Below are 20042 nucleotides of genomic sequence, written 5' to 3' on the forward strand. Positions count from 1 at the left end.
AAATGGTAAACATATTAGAAAAAATTAAAATAAATTACTTCTGTAATCTGTCGTAAATCTTAATATATAAATTACGTGTCACGTTGTTCGTCCACTATGGACTTCTAACTACCGAACCGATATCAAATATTTTGCATACCGTGTGCAGCTCGATCCAACTTAAAAGATAGGACAGCTCACATCTCAATTTATACCCGTAATATTATTTTATTGCAAATTATTTGTTAATTATTTGATAGTCACTACTGTAACAGATGGCGCTGTGTTGAAAGTACCAACGCTTCACATAAGCTACAATTCAATGGCATAACCACCAACAAAGCATGGGGGTCCCCATGACTGGTGCCCCTCCTACCGTCTCCCTCGAATAGCCTACCACTATGTAACATAACAAGAACCTTAGCCACAGCAACGCTTGGCCGGTCCGCTAGAATCTTATAATAATGATTCAATTTATTCCAACTAAACCGATGTAACAGGTTTAAAATAAATAACGTAAAATGTTTTACAGGATTTTTAAAAAAAAACAGACAATTCAATCTTAACAACAATTAAAAGGTACCAGAGAACGGTTCGGTGGCCGTCGATGCACAATTCATACCAAAATAATAAGTCCCGAGTACATACCTCGTTATAATGTCTCCTTGTCAGTGGGTTTCATAAACACGCACTAAACACTTACTATAAAATTCGAAATAGTGGACGTAACTATTATCAATTATAATTAACAAAAAGTATATATAAAATTACATCTAACGTAACTCGAGTAAATCTCAACAAATACTAATACATATGAGGATCGGCCGAGTAAAAATATTTGGGATCACCCTCATCAAATATTACAAAATTATGTATTTTGAACACTAGTATAGGATTCATTTTCTTTCATTTATGTTGTTAGGTAGGTATGAAGGACTTCAGCTGGGAAGTTTTGATTTTTATGGATATAAGTAAGACGACAAGACAGGGCCGAGAGGTTATAGTCGGTAAAAGCTTTAGAAAACCTAAAACATAGCACAGTCCCACATTTCTACGCAATAGCAGTCTCCCGTTAATAAAAATACAGAACTTCATAATCGTAAGCTAGTTTTCATAACAAATGTAACTAATGTAAATCTTTAAAGGTGTAATAAAAAAAAGAGTACCTACATCTTTAGGTTACAAAATGGAGAAAAAAAAATCGCATACCTCGTGGGCGTTAATCCTTTACACCAAGGATATGATATACCATATCAGTTTACCTCAATGGCATCCCGTTCCTCTGATTTGTTAGGGCTAGTTGATCTAGTTCTTAGGGTAGGAAATTAAACACTCCAATGATGACTTGATTAACTATATTTCACACACTGACCCTACGTAAAATGTATAAACTCCAATTTGAACAAAGGAATTGCCTGTGCGCATGTGTTACAAGCTCTTTTATCATCTAGTCCCCACTCTGACTCGACCTTCCCACTTCGGGCAGTTATTCGAGTAAAATCGTAACAATTCGTAAATAACCGAACGAGTCAAATGAGTAATTATTGCACATGCGCACTTGTAGCAAAAGAATATGTTTCATAAATTATTTAGAAAATAATTAAATAAATAATAAAAGCTAACAATAGTAATATTAGCAGTAATACCCGTCATAATTGTACGATTATGCTCCCTGTGTTCATAATAATCCAATGGGACTGAATTCACACCTCTTGAAGAGAACGAAATGTCTTGATGTTTGCTCTTTACTTGACTTCTAGTTTACTATGACTTGCCGTATTCCAACTTTTACTTGCCAAAAAGGTTTGAATTTAATTTATTTGTCGCAAACAAATATTGTCTTGGTAGAGTTTCTCTAGTTTGCCTCTACTTGACGTGAAATATATGTATGTTTATTGTATTTCGTTATAAAAAACCGATTTTGCTATTGAAATCCAGTATCCCTAATACAATAGAAATACATACATTAGAAAAAAAAGTTAGGAAAAGTATGGAAACTTAGATAATGTAACCCAAGGTGTGAATCAAATATCTCTATGCTGCGGAAACTATTGAGAATAGAGGAAAGTGATGTACTACACTTTTATAGACAACATTAATATCTACAAAAAAACTAATACCTTATCGAAAAATATTGGATAAAAAACCGGTAGAAAATAACTTCAAGCCAAGCAAAACTTCCGATTCATTTAATAATTTCTATACAATTCATTATAACATATGTATTATTCTTTTACACTTAGTTATATATTATGTATATGCATTTTTACAGCATAATATGATACAATGTATTTTAAATTACATAACAATAAACACTGTCACAAAAATTATTACATTTCCAAATTTAGTTTTTACTAGTAATTTTTTGCTAAACAATGCTTTTTTTTAAATTTATCAGCCCACTAACACGAATACACAGCTTTGGATAAATAAGTCATTGGCGAAAAGAGCGTACCAATTCTTAAAAGGCCGGTAACGCACTCGCGAGCCCTCTGGCATTGAGTGTCCGTGGGCGGTATCACTTAACATCAGGTGAGCCTCCTGCCCGTTTGCCCCCCGTTTTATAAGATAAAAAAAAACAATTCTCGCTCGTTAATTTACACTAAAAGAGAAAACCGTAGACAACGCTCTTTATATACATGACAGTTGACGCGACATCTTGACATTTGCGGTAAATGTTTGTTCAAACGCGCGGCTCAATGAGCGGGTAATGGCGTGGAAACTATAGACTATACACTAAACAGGTGTTCTCATCTCAAATAGGGGAGAAAGATTAATATTGTAGACGATTTTTGTACGATACTGTCTCTTGTTTTTTGTTACAAAAAAAAATATAGAATTTGTTAATAGTGTTAAAAAAAATGTATGCGTGTACTAGTGTACACACGTAAGAAGTGAAACTTCTTTATGACCTTATTTTACGAAAAATGATCTACTATATGCAACTTTACAGAAATTGGTTAAATAAAGTTAACTTAGATAAAGTTTAAAAAAAGGCTTTTATTATCATAGACATGAATACAAATACAATTATTTCATTTTACCTTATTACTACTAAGATTATTACAGAATATCATTAGTTGTAATAGAATTATTACTATCATTGTTATCGTTATTATATATTTTTGTTATTAATGGCTTCGAATCTCTTCGGATCAACCGTGGTAGGGGCAAGAAAAAGATGGCGCGTAACCGAAAAATGTGACGATTTGCTACAAAATTTCTCCCGTCGATATAGAAGTTTCACTTCAAAAATTCTAGAATTTAATAGTGTTAAAAAAAACAACGGCGCTTCCTTTTTTTTGAAACGAACCTTTTGGACGCCCAAAAAGGGTAGCTATCGCAGTCTATGGACACCCATATTAGTGGGTGGTTTGCCAGCCTTTGAGGGAGGAGTATACTCTCTCTTTAAACAAAAGAAAAGCGCGTACCAATTCTTCCGGCAACGAACTTGCGAGCCTTCTGGCAATGTGAGTGTTCATGTGCGGTCTACTTAACATCAGATGAGCATCCTGCCCGTTTGCCTCCTGTAAGGCAGAAAGAAGAAGTCCAGAAAAAGGAGGACATTTCTTCCAGTTCTATAGTTTAGCCTTTTAAGACTGGTAAAATTTCTGCATCAGTTTCTTAATAGGCAAGTTGATCAGGCTTCTGACACACCCCGTCTCTAAGGTCTATGGTTCTCATGATGTTTTTCATTGAAGAACGAGTTAAAAGCGCACATAGAAAGTTGGTGCATAGCTGGTACGAACCTACGACCTCAGGGATGAGAGAAATTTAACTTGATGAAAGAACTAAAACTGTTATTTAATAAATAAGATTTTTTTTGACGTGACAACGTCTTATAATTCGATGGAGCCGGCTGCACGCACGAAAAAACATGCGGCGTTACCTCGCTCTGAGGCGTTACCTCGCTCTGAGGCGTTACCTCACTCTGAGGCGTTACCTCGCTCTGAGGCGTTCCATTTAAAATTGACATAATTGTATTTATGGGTACAAATAAATGTAACTTGATCAATTGTGATTTCCATTTACCTCTTTCTCTATATCCATACAAAATGCCTATCAAACAAATAATTTTTTTTTTGAAAAAATGCAACCATCCCATCAATATTTTTTATGACGTTGTCACGTTCAACTATCGTCAGTAAACCGACTTTACAGACAACCGATTTTTTTATAGAACGGGGGGACAACGTGCAGGAGGCTCACCTGATGTTAAGTGATACCGCCGCCCATGGACACTCAATGCCAGAGGGCTTGCGAGTGCGTTGCCGGCCTTTTAAGAATTGGTACGCTCTTTTCTTGAAGGACCCTAAGTCGAATTGGTTCGAAAATACTTCAGTGGGCAGCCGGTTCCACATAGTGGTGGTGCGCGGCAAAAACTGCCTAAAAACGCTCAGTTGTGGAACGGCGGACGTCGAGGTGGTTCAATTTCTTGGTTATATGAACAGTGTTTGCCTAGTGACTTCATCCCTGACGTCGCAGACTTGATACCCGGCTGTGCATCAATGTATATTCAGTCTATGGACGCATTTAACATTGGCTCGTACTACGAAAACATCGTGAGGAAACCGGCTTGCCTTAGACCCAAAAAATCGAAGGCGTGAGTCGCAAAAGGCTGATCACCTACTTGCCTATTATATTGACGTGAAACAGATACAGAAATCTGAAGCCCACACCTAAAAAGGTTTATTAATGTTATCAAATTGTAAAACCATTGTAAATTGAACACGAAACAAATGAAAACATTTCAATAGCGAAAATGACATTTCCCGCGTAAAAGTATCGGCGTAGCTGTCAAGACGCCATTTTGCCGTTATCGCCACGCTTCGTGGGATTTATAATCTGTGAATAATGCGTTAAATATCGGCTGACAATACAAAAATTATGAACGTCAGAAGGGCGCTGGTTCTTTGTCGTTTATCTATAACTATTTTCTTGTTTATCCGGCCGGAAATTTCTTTTTGTTGGTTGGCAACACTGTCCCTTAATCTGTTGAGTGATTGGTTGGACGTTACATGATAGCTAGGTTTAATATATTTTACTTTTATTTGATTAAGACTTATTTTATTATTAACATAGATTCAATTATTAATCCCTACTCATCGGCAAAGAAGACAGAGGGTGTAGGCCGAGAGGAAAAGCCGGCGTAAAAGCTCTCGGTACTATTTTAAAATAGCAAATTATCAAACAACACTTATTTTAAAACAAATATCGCAAATTAATTAGAAGTAGCCTGTCTAGCACTAGTCCCAGGCCCTTTTATCAACTAGAGAATCGTTGACTTTATAGTAAGCCTTTTTACACAGATTTTCTTTAATACTTTTATTAAACTTAATAAAAGGCAGAGATAAAAGAGTGTCTGGAATTTTATTAAAGAAGAGTATCCCTTTTCCCAAAAAAGAATTACTAACTTTAGATAGTCTAGTACGGGGAAATTGCAGCCTGCGTTTGTTCCGAGTATTAACATTGTGCGTATGTTCTATTCTAGTAAATTTATCACTATTTTGGTATACATAACATAATATTTTCATAAATATATTGCAAGGTAAGTATATTAATTTCCTTGAATTTATCTCTCAGAGATTCCCTACATTTTAAATTATAGATTCTCATCCCTGAGGTCGTAGGTTCCCTCACGATGTTTTCATGTCTAATGTCAAATGCTTATATAGAAAGAAACACCAAAAAATCTAAAACAATCGAATTCATTTCACAATAATTTTATCAAAATCGGTCCAGCCAGAAGGAGTACGAACATATAACAGAAGATTGATTTATAACAAGAAAACAATTGAACCAAAGATGGAATACATATACGAGTATACAAAAAGGTTAAAACATTTACAAAAGGAAAAAAAAACAATAAAAATTATTAAATACGTCTTAGGGGCCTCATACCGTAAGTATAAGATTTTTATATTATATATATTTATGTAATTGCCATCCTCGGCCTAGAACGTATTGCTACGTTCTAAACCTTCACAGTCTCCTTTCTTAGGTAGCATACTCACTGCTTGCCTTAGAACTTCGACCGTGTTCTCCATGTACGGTTTAGGCACTCGCCCGGTACCGCACAACCCTCCCAAAGGCCGAGAATAAATTTAAATTAAATTAAACCTTGCCCTCGAACCGGGAATCGAACCCGGTACCCCTCACCTAGCTGCCAATTAATAAGACCGCTATGAGGCCCCTAAAAAGACACTTTGTAGGTTGAGAAATTGTAAATACTGTATACTTGATTGTTATGATTACTAATAAACATAAATAGTTTGTTTGATTCAGTATTTTTTCACTAGATGGCGCGGATTCATATTTAGAAGATTTTTAAATCTGTTAAAACATGAGCAGTGTGGCCTAATGGCTTCAGCGTCCGACTCTCATCCCTGAGGTCGTAGATTCGATCCCCGGCTATACACCAATGGACTTTCTTTCTATGTGCGCATTTAACATTCGCTCGAACGCTCGAACTTGCCTTAGTGTGGTTTTACAGTGACGCTTCTGTCCGCGCGGGTGGTAAGCGCGCGGATGACCCGCTCGAAACTATAAAACTAGTTTTAAAGCTAGTCGCGCGGTTAGCCGCCTCGTACAGTCGTGATCGGTTTGCCGGCTCATACAGTCGTGATGAGACTTCTCGTATTTATTATACTATATTACTTATGGAAAAAAAGGCAACGACGACGACGTATACAAGTACATCCTTACAATGCCACTAGATTGCTGAGAGGCGCGTTCTCTACATCGTTTGCGGATTTAAGAGAACATAGTGACAAGTTCTTTAAACATTTTCGTCTGTCTATAACAACATTTGATGAATTACTCTGCAAGATAGAACATAATTTAAAAAGATCAAGTTTACGTCGAGCACCTATAGAACCAGTTGAAAAGTTGGCGATTACCTTAAGGTAAGTGGCATGAAAAATACTATTTAATTTTTAGTAATTACTTTATTTACAAATTTAAACAATCAAAAAAACAAAACTCGTTGAAATGTAATTAATAGAAATTGTCGTTTTCTGATGCAATATTTGGAAAGTGCTGTATTTCTTCACAGCTTTGCTGAACAGAATTATTGACTGTTGAATGAGGATCATATTGATTTGCTGTTTGATAGCCTTGCTGAGTGGTGGTACTAGACATTGATTCGTTGACTGGTAGCGTTTGGTTTGAAAAATATGATGAATTGGTTGCACACATTACAGAAGAATTAGAATCATTTTCTGGTGACATGACGGTGTAATATTGACTTGCTGATTGATAACCTCGTTGCGTAGTAGTATCATTAGAATGATTGGTTGTTGATGTTGTAGTAGAATTTGAGTTATGTTCTGGTGACAAGATGTTGGACGTCGACGTAGTGCCACTTGAAGTTGGCGCGGAGAGATCCATGGCGATTTGCAATACTTTGGCACGAAATAATAGTTTTTTATAACTGTTAAAAGATTTTAGTATTGGACCTAGAGAATTAAAAAATGACAAATCGTCAGAGCTTATGTCTGGCATATTTTTGTCTAACAAATCTACCAACTTTTTCTCAAACGCGGAGTTCTCTTGTACCCGTTCATGTTTCCTCTTCCGAGTCCATGTTGGTTTATCTTGGTCAGCCACCGGAGTAGAACTGTTTTGAGAAGAGCCAGAAATTTCGTCGTTATTTACTACGTGAGCTATTGTTTCAGATGAACTTGATTGTTCATTAATGTTGTACATAGATTCTGAAACTTCGTTTTCAGTGACACGATCAAGAAAGTTTAATTCTTTGAAATAAATGTATTTTGTAACGGTTTTTGCCCCGCTACCAGATGGTGCTTTTTTCATATTAGCTTTGGTTTTGAAATATCCATCTCTTGCAGATTTCCATCTTTGACGTAAAAGCTTATCTGAAACAAAAAAAAATTGGCAAAAATAATATTTTGTGTATCACGCCTTCTCACTTGTACTTTTTATGAATCCTTTCCTACTTGGAACTTTCTACTAGTTCTAATAATTATATATATTTTTTTCAGATTCTTAGCTACTGGGAACACTTACTCCGATCTACATGTCACATACAGAATGGGCGTTACTACTATAAGCAAAATCGTCAAGGAAGTTTGCTGTGAGATATGGGAAAAACTACGCGAAGAATGCATTCCTCAACCGACAACGCAAATGTGGCAACGTATTAGTGCAGAGTTTGAGATGTATGCAAACTTTCCTAACTGTTGTGGGGCAATAGATGGTAAACATATACGCATAGTTAATCCCGCAGGTGGAGGGTCAATGTTTTACAATTACAAACATTTTTATTCTATTGTCCTTCTGGCAATGTGCGATGCCAACTATTGCTTTACTTATGTCAACATTGGTTCTTGTGGGAAAAACTCTGATTCCACCATATTCCAAAACAGTGTACTATTTCAACAGTTAGAAAGAAATAATTTAAGGTTACCGGCTCCAAAGTACCTGCAAGGATCTAATATTGTGGCACCTCATATAATAATTGGTGATGGTGCATTTGGCATATCGAACTATGTGATGAAACCTTATCTTCGAAATGATATGAGCCACAAACAGAAGATATTCAATTACCGTCTAAGTCGTGCCAGAAGGTACATAGAATGTACATTTGGAATATTATCAAACAAGTTTAGAGTGTTTCACACTCCAATGAACGTGAGCTTCTCCAACGCAAAAACTATAGTTAAAGCTTGTTGCGTATTACACAATTTTATCAGAGTGCGAGACGGCTACAATGGAAATGACTTATTAAGCATTAGTGGTTTGATTGACATGAATCTTCAGCCAGTTTCTAGAACAGGAAACACACTACGCGAAGTGTTTGCCGATTACTTTATATCGCCTGCTGGCAGTGTTTCGTGGCAAGACAGACAAATATTCTAGAGGTACCTACCTAGTACCTATTTGAAAGAACTTATTAGTGGAATTGAATTCATTGTCGTCCTTTCAAGTATAGACTATAGTGATGATTCATAGTCATTTATGACTAATCTAATGTGTTTTTTCTGCAAGTAAACCGTTGAAGAGTGTTCAAATCATCAAAAATCCACAATCTTATTTTTAAATCCATAAAGATAGTGCTCCAACAAGTAAAATTGATCAATTTACCTTATCTTACCCTACATATCGATTGAAATCTTACCCTACATATGTTTAACGACGACTTTTATACCAACATAATATAAATTTTATATTATAAATGTAATTGATAAAAATACAAATTTTATAAACATACCTTTGTCTTTCTTTATGTAATTTTCTCCAAAGATTGCTTCTCCAACTTCTTCCCAAGCCTTATTTTTTGCGTCTTTGTTTTTGTATAATTCGTTCGATGGATCCCACAGCAACGGTCGAAAGCGAACTTCTTCAATCAATCGACCCGTATCGATATAATTCGCATTCATTTTGGCGACGACGGTACGCATGCGCGCGTCCGACCGGCGAGACTGTGCAACGCACACTGAACACAATGACTCCTCGCCCGCACGCGGTTGAAAAGCGCGGCTGAATTGCCGTCAACGCGGGCCATCCGCGTGACTATGTAATGATCCATGAGACGCAAAGCTCGTGGCCCGCGACGCTTACCAACTGCGCTGGCGAAAGCGTCACTGTAAAACCACACTTAGACCTAAAAAGTCGTCGGCGTGTGTCAGGCACAGGAGGAAGGCTGATGAATCAGATTCAGAAATTTGAGGCCCAGGCCTAAAAAGGTTGTAGCGCCATTGATTTACTTAAAGCATAAGTAAGGCATCTCGCACCGGTTCCAAGTCTTCGTCAACCGCTGTCTTTTTGAAGTTATACTTCTTTAGGCGCGTTATAAAAAATTGATGAGAGTGAAATTTTACGATGCGCGCGCACCGTGACACAAAATTAACAGAATGAAGTTGCCCACGGAAGATGCTACTACATTGGACATAATTTAAAAACAACATTCGAATAATAATAGAATTTATGTTACACTTAATGTAACAGAATAATAATAAATATTTATTTATTTAATTTTTCAAATGTAAACTGAACTTTATTAACTATAATGACTCCTTTTCCAGTCTTTGATTATTTTTTAATTGTTATTAATTATTTGCATGCAATCAAAAACTATTTTTATATATACTTCTTTACGCGCGTACATAAGTACACGCACCCATTTTTTTTCGTATTCTGGGTGTCTACTGGATCTAAACGATATCTAACGAGCAACTTTGAGAGCCGAGAAACCCCGATTATCCAGCAGATCAAGCGACGCAAGTGGAAATGTATAGGCCATATACTCGGAAGAGTATCATATCCCCAAGCTGGCGATTGGAACCTGCAATGAAAGCGAAAGCGTGGGCATCCAAAGCTGGAAAAACTTGGAGCCAAGTGGAATACGAGGCTCAAGAACGCGATGGAGGCTCACTGAGGATCTGATCTGCCCCATCTAGGGGTTATGGGACATTAAGTCAAGTAAAACTTCGGGTTTTATCTAACTATGACACTAATTATGAGGATATTGATATTTTCCACCTCACCAAAGAACATGTGAGAAAATATTTGAAGAGGCGGGAAGACTAATTTTGTTTAGGTTGTATTTAGTATTATTTATTGTTTTAAATATTAAATTTCAGTTTTCTGTATATAGTTTTGTCTATTGATGCGCTTATTTGTTTCATTTTTCGTATATAATATTGTTTATCTATGTAATCTGTTTTGGCTTTTTGTACTGTCTAAGTGTTTGTTTTGTAATATTATGTATGTTAGCTGTAAGATTACTTATAATTAAATAAATAAATAAATAAGCGTTAGTAATTCAGCTAATTCTTTTTGCCTGCCATTGCGGATGCCTTTTTTTTTAATACAAATAAAAACCCTCTAAAGCCTTCGAAGAAAACCTCTCGCGATGCTTTTGTTTATACATTTGACTAAAAATAAATGGCGTGTCTTTGTTTTTTTTATCGTCTTCAAATCTGAAGGTTAGCATTCGTTTCACTGTAAAGGCTTTTATGGAATTGTGTGTTCTTTGTTCTTATTAAATGATAGTCGGTGAATTAATATTACGTACGCCGAGAATTCGCGCTTGTGATGTACTTCATAAAATTGTTACATGGCAAGGACGGTAATTCGGCAGTACTTCAGTACATAAGCTTTAATGTACTTGATGGGTACGTCAGAAAGCGACATCGTCCATCGTTACTCCATGTGCCCACGGCTAGGACTAACCTTCTGAAAAGGGCACATATGATTCGGTGTATTGGTTTAGTTAATGAACTGCATAGGTTAACGGACCTTTTTCATTCGCCGTTGAGTGAACTGGCAAAACTTTTATTATTTGTTATAGTGGTTAGTTAATTTCTTTTATTGTTTTATTATGTAATTTTGTTTTTCCTTCTTGATTTTGTGTTTGCTTTTTTTTGTTTCGTCTGTAAGCTTTTGTTCACTCTAGTCAATGTGGGGTCGCCTGTTAGGGCAGGAGTGTTGTTAAAAAATTTTTTTATGTAAAATTCAGTAGAAGAAGTGAGCAGCGTTGGACCGGTGTTGGCCTAGTAGCTTCAGCGTGCGACTCTCATCCCTGAGGTCGTAGGTTCGATCCACGATGTGCACCAATGGACTTTCTTTCTATGAAAGCATTTGACATAGACATGAAAACATCGTGAGGAAACCGGCTTGCCTTCGACCCTAAAAGTCGACATGTGGCACTGATCACCTACTTGCCTAGATTAACAAATGATCATGAAACAGATATCTGAGGCCCAGACCTAAAAAGATTGTAGCGCCACTGACAAGCCGGTTTCCTCACGATGTTTTCCTTCGTACGAGCGAATGTTAAATGCGCTCATAGAAAGTCCATTGGTGCACAGCCGGGGATCGAACCTACGGCCTCAGGGATGAGAGTCGCACGCTCAAGCCACTAGGCCAACACAGCTCACACAATTTATTTATTATTTATATTAAAACTGGACTGTTTGGCCGTAAACTATTTGGACACGGTCCCAAAGAGGCATTAAGAAAAGCAATAAAAAAATAATTGTCAATCAAGTACATGTGCACTGTATTTATGACCTCCAACTAGAAGGAATGCCAGATAACATGGACCTTTTTATAAGTGTCATTTGGGACTAGGAATCCGTAGAGGCATTGCGATATAAATCTCATTTTTTAAAGACAACCCTATGGGACGTCCAAAAAGAGCAGTCATAGCAGCCCATGGAGACCCAGTTCTTTTGTTGCAGCTGGTTCCACATAGTGGTGGTGCGCGGCAAAATCTGCCTTTGAAAACGCTCAGTTGTGGAACGACTTTTTATAAATTTGACGAATACTTAGGGGCTCTCCATTAATCATGTGAGGTTTGAAGGAACGTGAGGTACACTTAAGAACATCAAAAAAGAATTATACATTAAATGCATCTAATTTTGAATTTATTAGTTTGAACTGGCAATAAACTCTCCGCCACTCTTTTTTTTGGGTTTTATAATATTAGACTGGTATACGCGACTTCGTCTGCGACTCTTTATAACTAAAAGTTACCATTATGTGGTGTAAAGGGCTGGAAAGTCGAAAAATAAAATATAAACAATAACGCGTAATTCAATCCCCGCCCCGTATCGTAACGTTTTACAAAAGGACACACCCCCAAAATTCGTTACGTAATACTTGAACGCTCCAATAGGAATAAAACATTTTTGAAATTTTGACTTTTGACCATTCTCAAAATAACTAGTCCATGCCACCTCTGTCCCTGATCGACCCGTCGACAGCTATCCTGTTTCTATCCATTTTATATGCAATATAAAACATTTATCTAACCGGAACCTCTGTAATGACTCTATTAATAAACCTTTTGGAGACTAAAGTTTTTTGTAGAGTTTTTTAGCTGTCGTTATGTCTTAATGAATTCTGTTTATTTCCCTCCCTTAGTCTGCGGGTACGAAACTTGCGACGGCCGGAGCGACGGCGGGGCGGGGCGGTGCGGCGCGGAGCGTTGACATAGCGGTGTCTTGCGTGTGTACGAAACAAACTTTCGCGCAGTCGCGCTCACGTAGTGTTAGCGAGCCCAGTCTCCTAATGAGAGAATTTTTATTACCTAGAGATGGTGTTCATCCAGTAAATCAACGAAGACGCAGTTTTCCCAACACTTTATTATAAGTTTTTACTGTCCCATATAGCCGGTTTTGATAAAATAAAAGATATTAACTCTTCATTGTCAATTTCCATAATTTCCATATTATTACTGTGATAAAATTGCAACACTATGCACCCGCTCGAGCGGCGAAACCAAACTAGTTTGTTCTCGTCGCTCCGCGCCGCCACCGCTGTACCGCCGCCCGTGCATCGCACCATCGCGCCGCTCCGCCGTCGCCCGTTTCGTACACAGCGCTTAATGTTTTTAATGCAAGTTTCGTACCCCCAGACTTAGAGTAGCTATATATAAAAAAAGGGTGCGTGTACTTATGTACGCGCGTAAGAAGTTATACTTCTTTGGCATTAAAAATAGTTTTTGATTGCATGCAAATAATTAATTACAATTAAATAATCAAAGACTGGAAAAGGAATCATTATAGTCAATAAAGTTCAGTTTACATTTGAAAAATTAAATAAATAAATTCTATTATTATTCGAATGTTGTTTTTAAATTATGTCCGATGCAATAACTTCATTCTGTTAATTTTGTGTCACGGTGCGCGCACATCGCAAAATTTCACTCTCATCAATTTTTCATAACGCGCCTAAAGAAGTATTACTGCAAAAACGACTCGGGGGTCGTTCTTATTAGGTGATTACATCAACAGTAATTATTATTTTCTTTTTTAAAAATTACCCACACATTGTCTATGCTTGAAAACGAAATGCATTTTCGAGGATTCCTATGCAAAACTTATGCGTTTATGTACTATTATTTTTGAGAGCTTTGCTTACTTTTGCTGACAAGAAGAAGAGAGGGGGGGGGGGATAAATTGCAGTAAATGTCAGAAATGTAGTGTAAATTATTATTAACCATTAGGCGTTCGAGTTCGAGGCGATTGTATAGAAAAGATATCAACGCGTCTAATGCTACGAATTTTTCCTTACTACGTTCTCAAGATTTGACCATTACTATTAAAATCCGGTCTGCATATAAAACAAAAGAACTCAAATAGAAATGGGCTTGACATGCCATAAGAGGAGCAGATAAATGAAGCTAAATTGTAACACTATGGCAACCAAGAGGCCATAAAAGAAGCAGAGGTAGGCAATTTAAAAGGTGGGCCGATGAAATCATGGAAATGGCTGGAAAGTCTAAGACCTAGAGGAGATTGGTGTCCAATAAGGAAAAATGGAGGAAAATGGGGAAGGCCTTAGCCCGTAGGCACATCAGTCGTCGTAGATTATGAAAAACAATTGTTATAATGTATTTTGTATTTCTGTAAATCCGGTCCAGGTTTCCACACACATAGTAATAATTCTATTACAATTAATGAAATTCTGTAATAATCTTAGTAGTAATAACGTAAAATAAAATAATTGTATTTGTGTGTCTATGATAATAAAAGCCTTTTGTTAAACTTTATTTAACCAATTTCATTAAGTTGCATATAGTAGATCATTTTTCGCAAAATAAGGTCATAAAGAAGTTTCACTTCTTACGTGTGTACACCTAGTACACGCACACATTTTTATTTATTAGTATATCTATATAATATTGAATATTAGTGATAAAACTGATTTGAATAAACTGTTTTGAGTGCATTTATAGATTTGAGGTTAATTGTCGGTATGTATAATTTTTAATTATTGCTTCTGTTGATTCCAACTATGTTGTTCCAAAGAAGTATAACTTCTAACGCGTGTACATAAGTACACACACTTTTTTTAAATAAGTTTAATTTATCTATTTTTATTCTGGTTGATGAAATAATATTTTTAATTCATATGTTTTAGTTACCTAGTAGCCTGTTCTCACAAGAGAAACCATAACCATAAATTTACAAGTACACACACATAGCCCCACACATAGAACATACAAGACCAGGACAAAAATAAATAATTACAATAAATTATAAGGGAAATGAGTAAAATAAGAGTGCCAATTGTCAGTGTTACATGTAAGCAAACCACACAAAATATTCTAACACAGATTATATATAAAAAATGTACAAACCTTTCATCGCACCGACAATGCATCAGTGTGTTGACTCTCCAATTGTAAAGGCCGTATTTTTTCTCCATCCCCCCAATCCAGAACGGACACCTCAAATCATGGATCCTACAACATCTATCTGTGCGCGTATAGCCTCCTAACTGCGAATAATGCGTTGCCGAAAAGCCCTTGCCGCACCACTTTGTGCCGGGCACCCGTAGTATGTCCATCGCGTCGCGCTTTTTTCTGTTGACGTTTGACATTTCACTCATGTGCGTGACAGTTGATCTCTTCCGATTGGCTTGTCAACGTTTTATGTCTCTTTATTTTGCATGTTTGATTGTTTAAGTTAAATTATTGGAACGAAGTTCCTTATCGCGCGTTGTGAAAGGGGGCTAGACGGAAAAAATTCTTACGAAAAGTTGTCACGACACTTTTTTGCTATTTGCTATTGTAATACACCGGTTCTCGTCCGATCACCGAAGTTAAGCAACGTCGGGCGAGGTCAGTACTTGGATAGGTGACCGCCTGAGAACACCTCGTGATGTTGGCTTTTTTTTTTCGTCGTAAGATTGGTGTCGAGAAAATCTATCATACTGTTATCATACCAATTAACATATAAATTAATCGAAAGGAATTTCGTTCCATCTGGGTGTCCCTTGTCACCTCTAAAGTTTTATTATTTTTAATGGCTCTGGCACGGTTTGTGCATTAGCCAGCGTCTAGTATAAGATTTTTATAATTCGTGCTTTTGCCTTAGAAATTCGACCATGTGCTCCATGTACGGTTTAGGCACTCGCCCGGTACCGCACAACCCTCCCAAAGGCCGAGAAGTATCAAATAGCACAATGTATCTTACAAATAATTTATGTGTTGCATAGATATTTGGTACTAAAGTACAGTAAGTAGACCCTAAGTGTACAAGCAAACACGAGGGTAATAACGATAACACGTAGTGATTACGCTTAATCGGTGTCAGTCAATGAAGGTGACAATTGTCGATTTTGGTTTTTACACACGATGCGGAAACGGGAGTAATCGTTCCGGTGTAATGGTAGCCAACAGACCAGGTACTTTGATGTGAACCTTCTTTAAACGCACAAGGGTAAAAATTATGCGGATACGTCACGAAGATGTGCAGCGTTTTTGTCGAAGAAAAGGGAGAGAGCGATTGAGAGAGAGAGAAGGGAATTCTATTTTTTAAATTAAAATTTCGTAAAGAGAATTTATGAAATATTAGTATTTTATATTTTATGCAATATAATTTATTGAAATCTCAAATGACGAATTGTAAATTAAATTGCCACGTTATATTATCGAAGAAATTATTTAAAAAAATATATTTATAATTTGTAATAACACAAAAATTAGTTTGCCAAATAAGTAAAAGAAGTTTCACTTCTGACGTGTGTAGTGTGTACTTGTATGTAGCACGAACTTTTTTTTCATTCCGAAGGGGTTGTGAAAAAAAATTAACCTGCCATTTTGTTGGCGGCCATATTGGATTTTCATAGAGAAGTCTATTCTACTAATCAGGGCCTTTCATTTGAAACCCATATTGTGGAATTAAGTGATAAATACCCTACATCGTTGGACCCTAAGTCGAATTGGTTCGGAAATACTGTGGGCAGCTGATTCCACATAGTGGTGGTGCGCGGCAAAAACTGCCTTAAGGATCGTTCAGTTGTGGAACGACGGACGTCTGATGATGAAACTCAACTGCAGGAACGAACAACTCCTCTGAACGATCTCCATGGTAAATGCGGAAGAAGATACAAAGAGACCCCACATCTCCACGCAACGCCAAGAGATCAAGCCCCATGGAAAGTGGCTGGTCGTTGGCGATTCGAATCGCTCTTCGTTGAATACGTCAAGCGAAAGGAGGTGGTACTGGAGAGCTCCCGCCCAGAGGAGAGAAAGTTCCTCTATGTGGGGCCGAATTTGCGATTTACAATGTATATATTATATTGTCATCAGAACTAAAGGTGAGTACCAAATTTAAGATCAGATCAGTCAACAGTAAGGGAGGCAAATTCAATTACCAGATTTGACCCAAACTGGTCAAGCTCACGTAAAAATCGTAAAACTTAGGGTGAGGTTCAGAAACGAGAGCGCGATGACACATGACAGATGATATTTTTGACGTACAGATTAACAGATAATAGTGTTATAAATAGTTGCCATAATTCAAAATGGTGTCCAAAATCTTTGACAATAATAAATAAAGTCGCACGTTTCTTTCTTTTAAATCCGCTACAGTTTTATTGTAATAAAATCGTAACTGAATCTCTCTCTCTCTTAAATCGGCAGCTCATGTTTGAGCGTCGTGGTAAGCAAGTCAGTCCATAGTTTTGGGGACGATGAATTACCGACATTTTTATTGATAACTTTTTGGAATTGAAGTAGTTAGGTTATGAGAGCTACTCCAATGAATCCAAAAAATAATTTTTGAACGAACCGTTTTAGAGTTATTACGGAATTGTCAGACCATAGTTGTGTCTATGAATGAGTTTGTAGTTTATATTTCTTTGATGCTCTGTTATTCGTTATATCATTGACGTTATGTTGACATAATAAAGATGCCATGAAAACCTAGCAACTCAGTTCTTCTATGGTAAAAAGTGAGATCCATGTAATACCACGTCGGTCAGATTATTCCATTCCTATTTAAGGGACCTTCTGTCTAAGTAATTACATAATTATCCTTTTTTTAATGAAGTGAAAATGCGTTTACGGATGACGTGGAGACTGTGGGGTTAACACTCCCTCTGCTATTCAAACTCCTCAGCCATCGAAGGTATTACGTAATTATCTAACCCAGGTTTCCCAATGGAGCCCATGCCCCACAGGGGGGCAATTTCATTGTTAAGGGGGCTATTCGATTTTTTTAAATTGGAATTTGAATTTCAGTGTTTCTTAGTGGGTTTTTTGGTGGACTTGGCGGACGCACTGCCGCGGCCGTGTCCACAGACCTATGTCCCCATCTTGCTTTATATCAATTCAAACACGTAGTTGACATAGTATATATAACCCATATATGTACACGAAAACCATAAATCGAACGAAATGGTATCATCCCGTTGAACCCCAGAGTTTTGCAAAATATACAGCAAAAGCGGTTCCCAAAACAAACACATCAATTGTCAACTGTTTCTCACAACTCTGATTGAGCTGTCAACTGTCAAGAACTACGAACGCCGACTAAACAGGTAACCCACAAACCAAACCCAAAGACCAAAAACCCATATATAAAAAAAACTAACCTCCTATCGCATTTGCAGTGTGAAATCGTATACGGCCTATAGTTGAACAATCCAAATCTTCGTTTAAATGCCCCTATGTTGACCCGACAGTTATCGTGGGCCCTACAGCATCTGTCCTCGTTCCTATCTTGGCCCAAATCGTTGTAGGTGCTAGCCAATTGACCGGCACCGCACCATTTCGTTCCGGGCATTATAAAATTCTCCCGAAATGAACGCCGTGACCTGCTGTATTGCCATAAAATAGTAGTACAACTTACTTTTCCGCGATACTTATTATGGTTGTCGATTGGTTTTTGCGGTAGTGTTGTCATTTAATTTCTTTTAGCGAGAAAATGTTTACCTTAAAGTAGAATGAAAGTTTAAGGTTTAAACATAAATTCGTCCTACATTTGTTGAAGAAGAGATATTCCAGAAGATAAAGAGACATAAAAGTTGGCGGTCACATGAAAAGCGATGTGAAATTAGTCACAATGCGGAAGAGATCAATGGTTTTAGAGAAATATAAACATTTTCATTACCTCGCTAGCGCCGGCTCCGTGTATTTATTTTTATTCTCCATCATGTATTTTAACTCTTCGTGCCGCTCAAAACATTCCATTTTTAATCTGTCATAATCCAACCAAGACGCGATGTCAGACGGCAACATTTCGCCATCTGTCAAAAGTCGAAACGTCATGTTTCCAAAATGGCGGTAAAACATCAACTGCTTTCCTCCGCGCAATCACCCTTGAGTGGCGCTGGGAACCCCGTTACGCCCATGGGCTTGCGGGGGGTTGCGGGGTACGCGTCCCGCTCAACGGCGGGACGGTCGTTAGGGTGGGCCTGACACGGCCCTGAACTTCGTTTGCGCTGCGGAGCGTCTTCGCTCACGCAGCGCCTCTCGTGTCATGTCCGTGGGGCTGGTGGCGCCCCCCCGTGGCGGTAACGGGCGCGCGCGGGCGCGGTCGTACCACACCGGGTGAGACCCTCGGTTACCCGAGGGAAGCGCAGCGAGGCAGACCAGCGGACGAATCCTCTGCGCGCTCCGAGACGCCGACGGGAGGGGTCCAGCCCATTAGTCTTGGATATTGTCATAATATTATGTGGATTCGTCAGATTCAGCCTCCGCGCGGACCAGCTCGCGCGGGTAGGCTCGCCTGTGGTCTGGAGGTCGAGTATGATGCGGGGCGAGGCGCCGGAGGTGCTCGAAGCCGGAGGCGTCCGCACGCTCGAACATGCGCCTCGCCAGCTCGCCGATAAAGTCATCCAGACCTTGTTGCCTTAGGTCCCTCGAGATGGTCGCGTTTCTCACGTAACGCGGCGCGTCGACGATACGTCGAAGGGTGGTGCTCTGCACGGCGCGCAACCGACGCCGATGCGTCTCGGCATAAGTATGTTCACAATGACCTAAATAAACCAGTGGTACAGCTATTGACCTCAGATTTCCGTATGTTTCTTGTTTTTTTACACGCTTTATATTAGCTTCACCTGTATGTATGTATGTATGTAACCGACTCCTTCGGACTCGATTTTGACCCACTCACCCAACGGACAGATATAATTCAAACTTTGCGCACCTGTCAAAGATCGATGACAATGCAATAATACGAAAAAAAAAATTAAAAAAATTAAACTAAAAAATAAATAATAGTTAAAAAAAACTAAAAAACACGCTTTTAAAGCACATCAAACTAAAAAGTGAAAAAGAATTCGATAGACGAAAAATATGG

At 37.9% G+C, this 20042-nt stretch overlaps 2 protein-coding genes, 1 long non-coding RNA gene and 1 pseudogene across 3 annotated transcripts; 2 read left to right on the forward strand and 2 right to left on the reverse strand.

The window, feature by feature from the left end:
• LOC125062089 overlaps positions 1-20042 on the forward strand; it is a 302676-nt pseudogene that overhangs the window by 67652 nt on the left and 214982 nt on the right.
• Positions 6453-9210, forward strand: LOC125062081 (protein ALP1-like). The gene is made up of 2 exons (XM_047667681.1): positions 6453-6884; positions 7983-9210. The coding sequence occupies exons 1-2, from the start codon at positions 6604-6606 to the stop codon at positions 8857-8859; spliced, it is 1158 nt and encodes a 385-aa protein (XP_047523637.1). The 5' UTR covers positions 6453-6603; the 3' UTR covers positions 8860-9210.
• LOC125062082 (uncharacterized serine-rich protein C215.13-like) lies at positions 6907-9581 on the reverse strand. Its single transcript, XM_047667682.1, has 2 exons — positions 9212-9581; positions 6907-7856 (listed from the first exon to the last, which is right to left on the reverse strand). Exons 1-2 carry the CDS (start codon positions 9399-9401, stop codon positions 6976-6978), a joined length of 1071 nt encoding a protein of 356 aa, XP_047523638.1. The 5' UTR covers positions 9402-9581; the 3' UTR covers positions 6907-6975.
• Positions 18523-18962, reverse strand: LOC125062092. Its single transcript, XR_007119176.1, has 3 exons — positions 18852-18962; positions 18591-18673; positions 18523-18555 (listed from the first exon to the last, which is right to left on the reverse strand). It is a non-coding gene; the product is annotated as an uncharacterized LOC125062092 (long non-coding RNA).

This window comes from Pieris napi, chromosome W (genome assembly GCF_905475465.1).
Source record: "Pieris napi chromosome W, ilPieNapi1.2, whole genome shotgun sequence".
Taxonomy (NCBI): Eukaryota; Metazoa; Arthropoda; class Insecta; order Lepidoptera; family Pieridae; genus Pieris; species Pieris napi.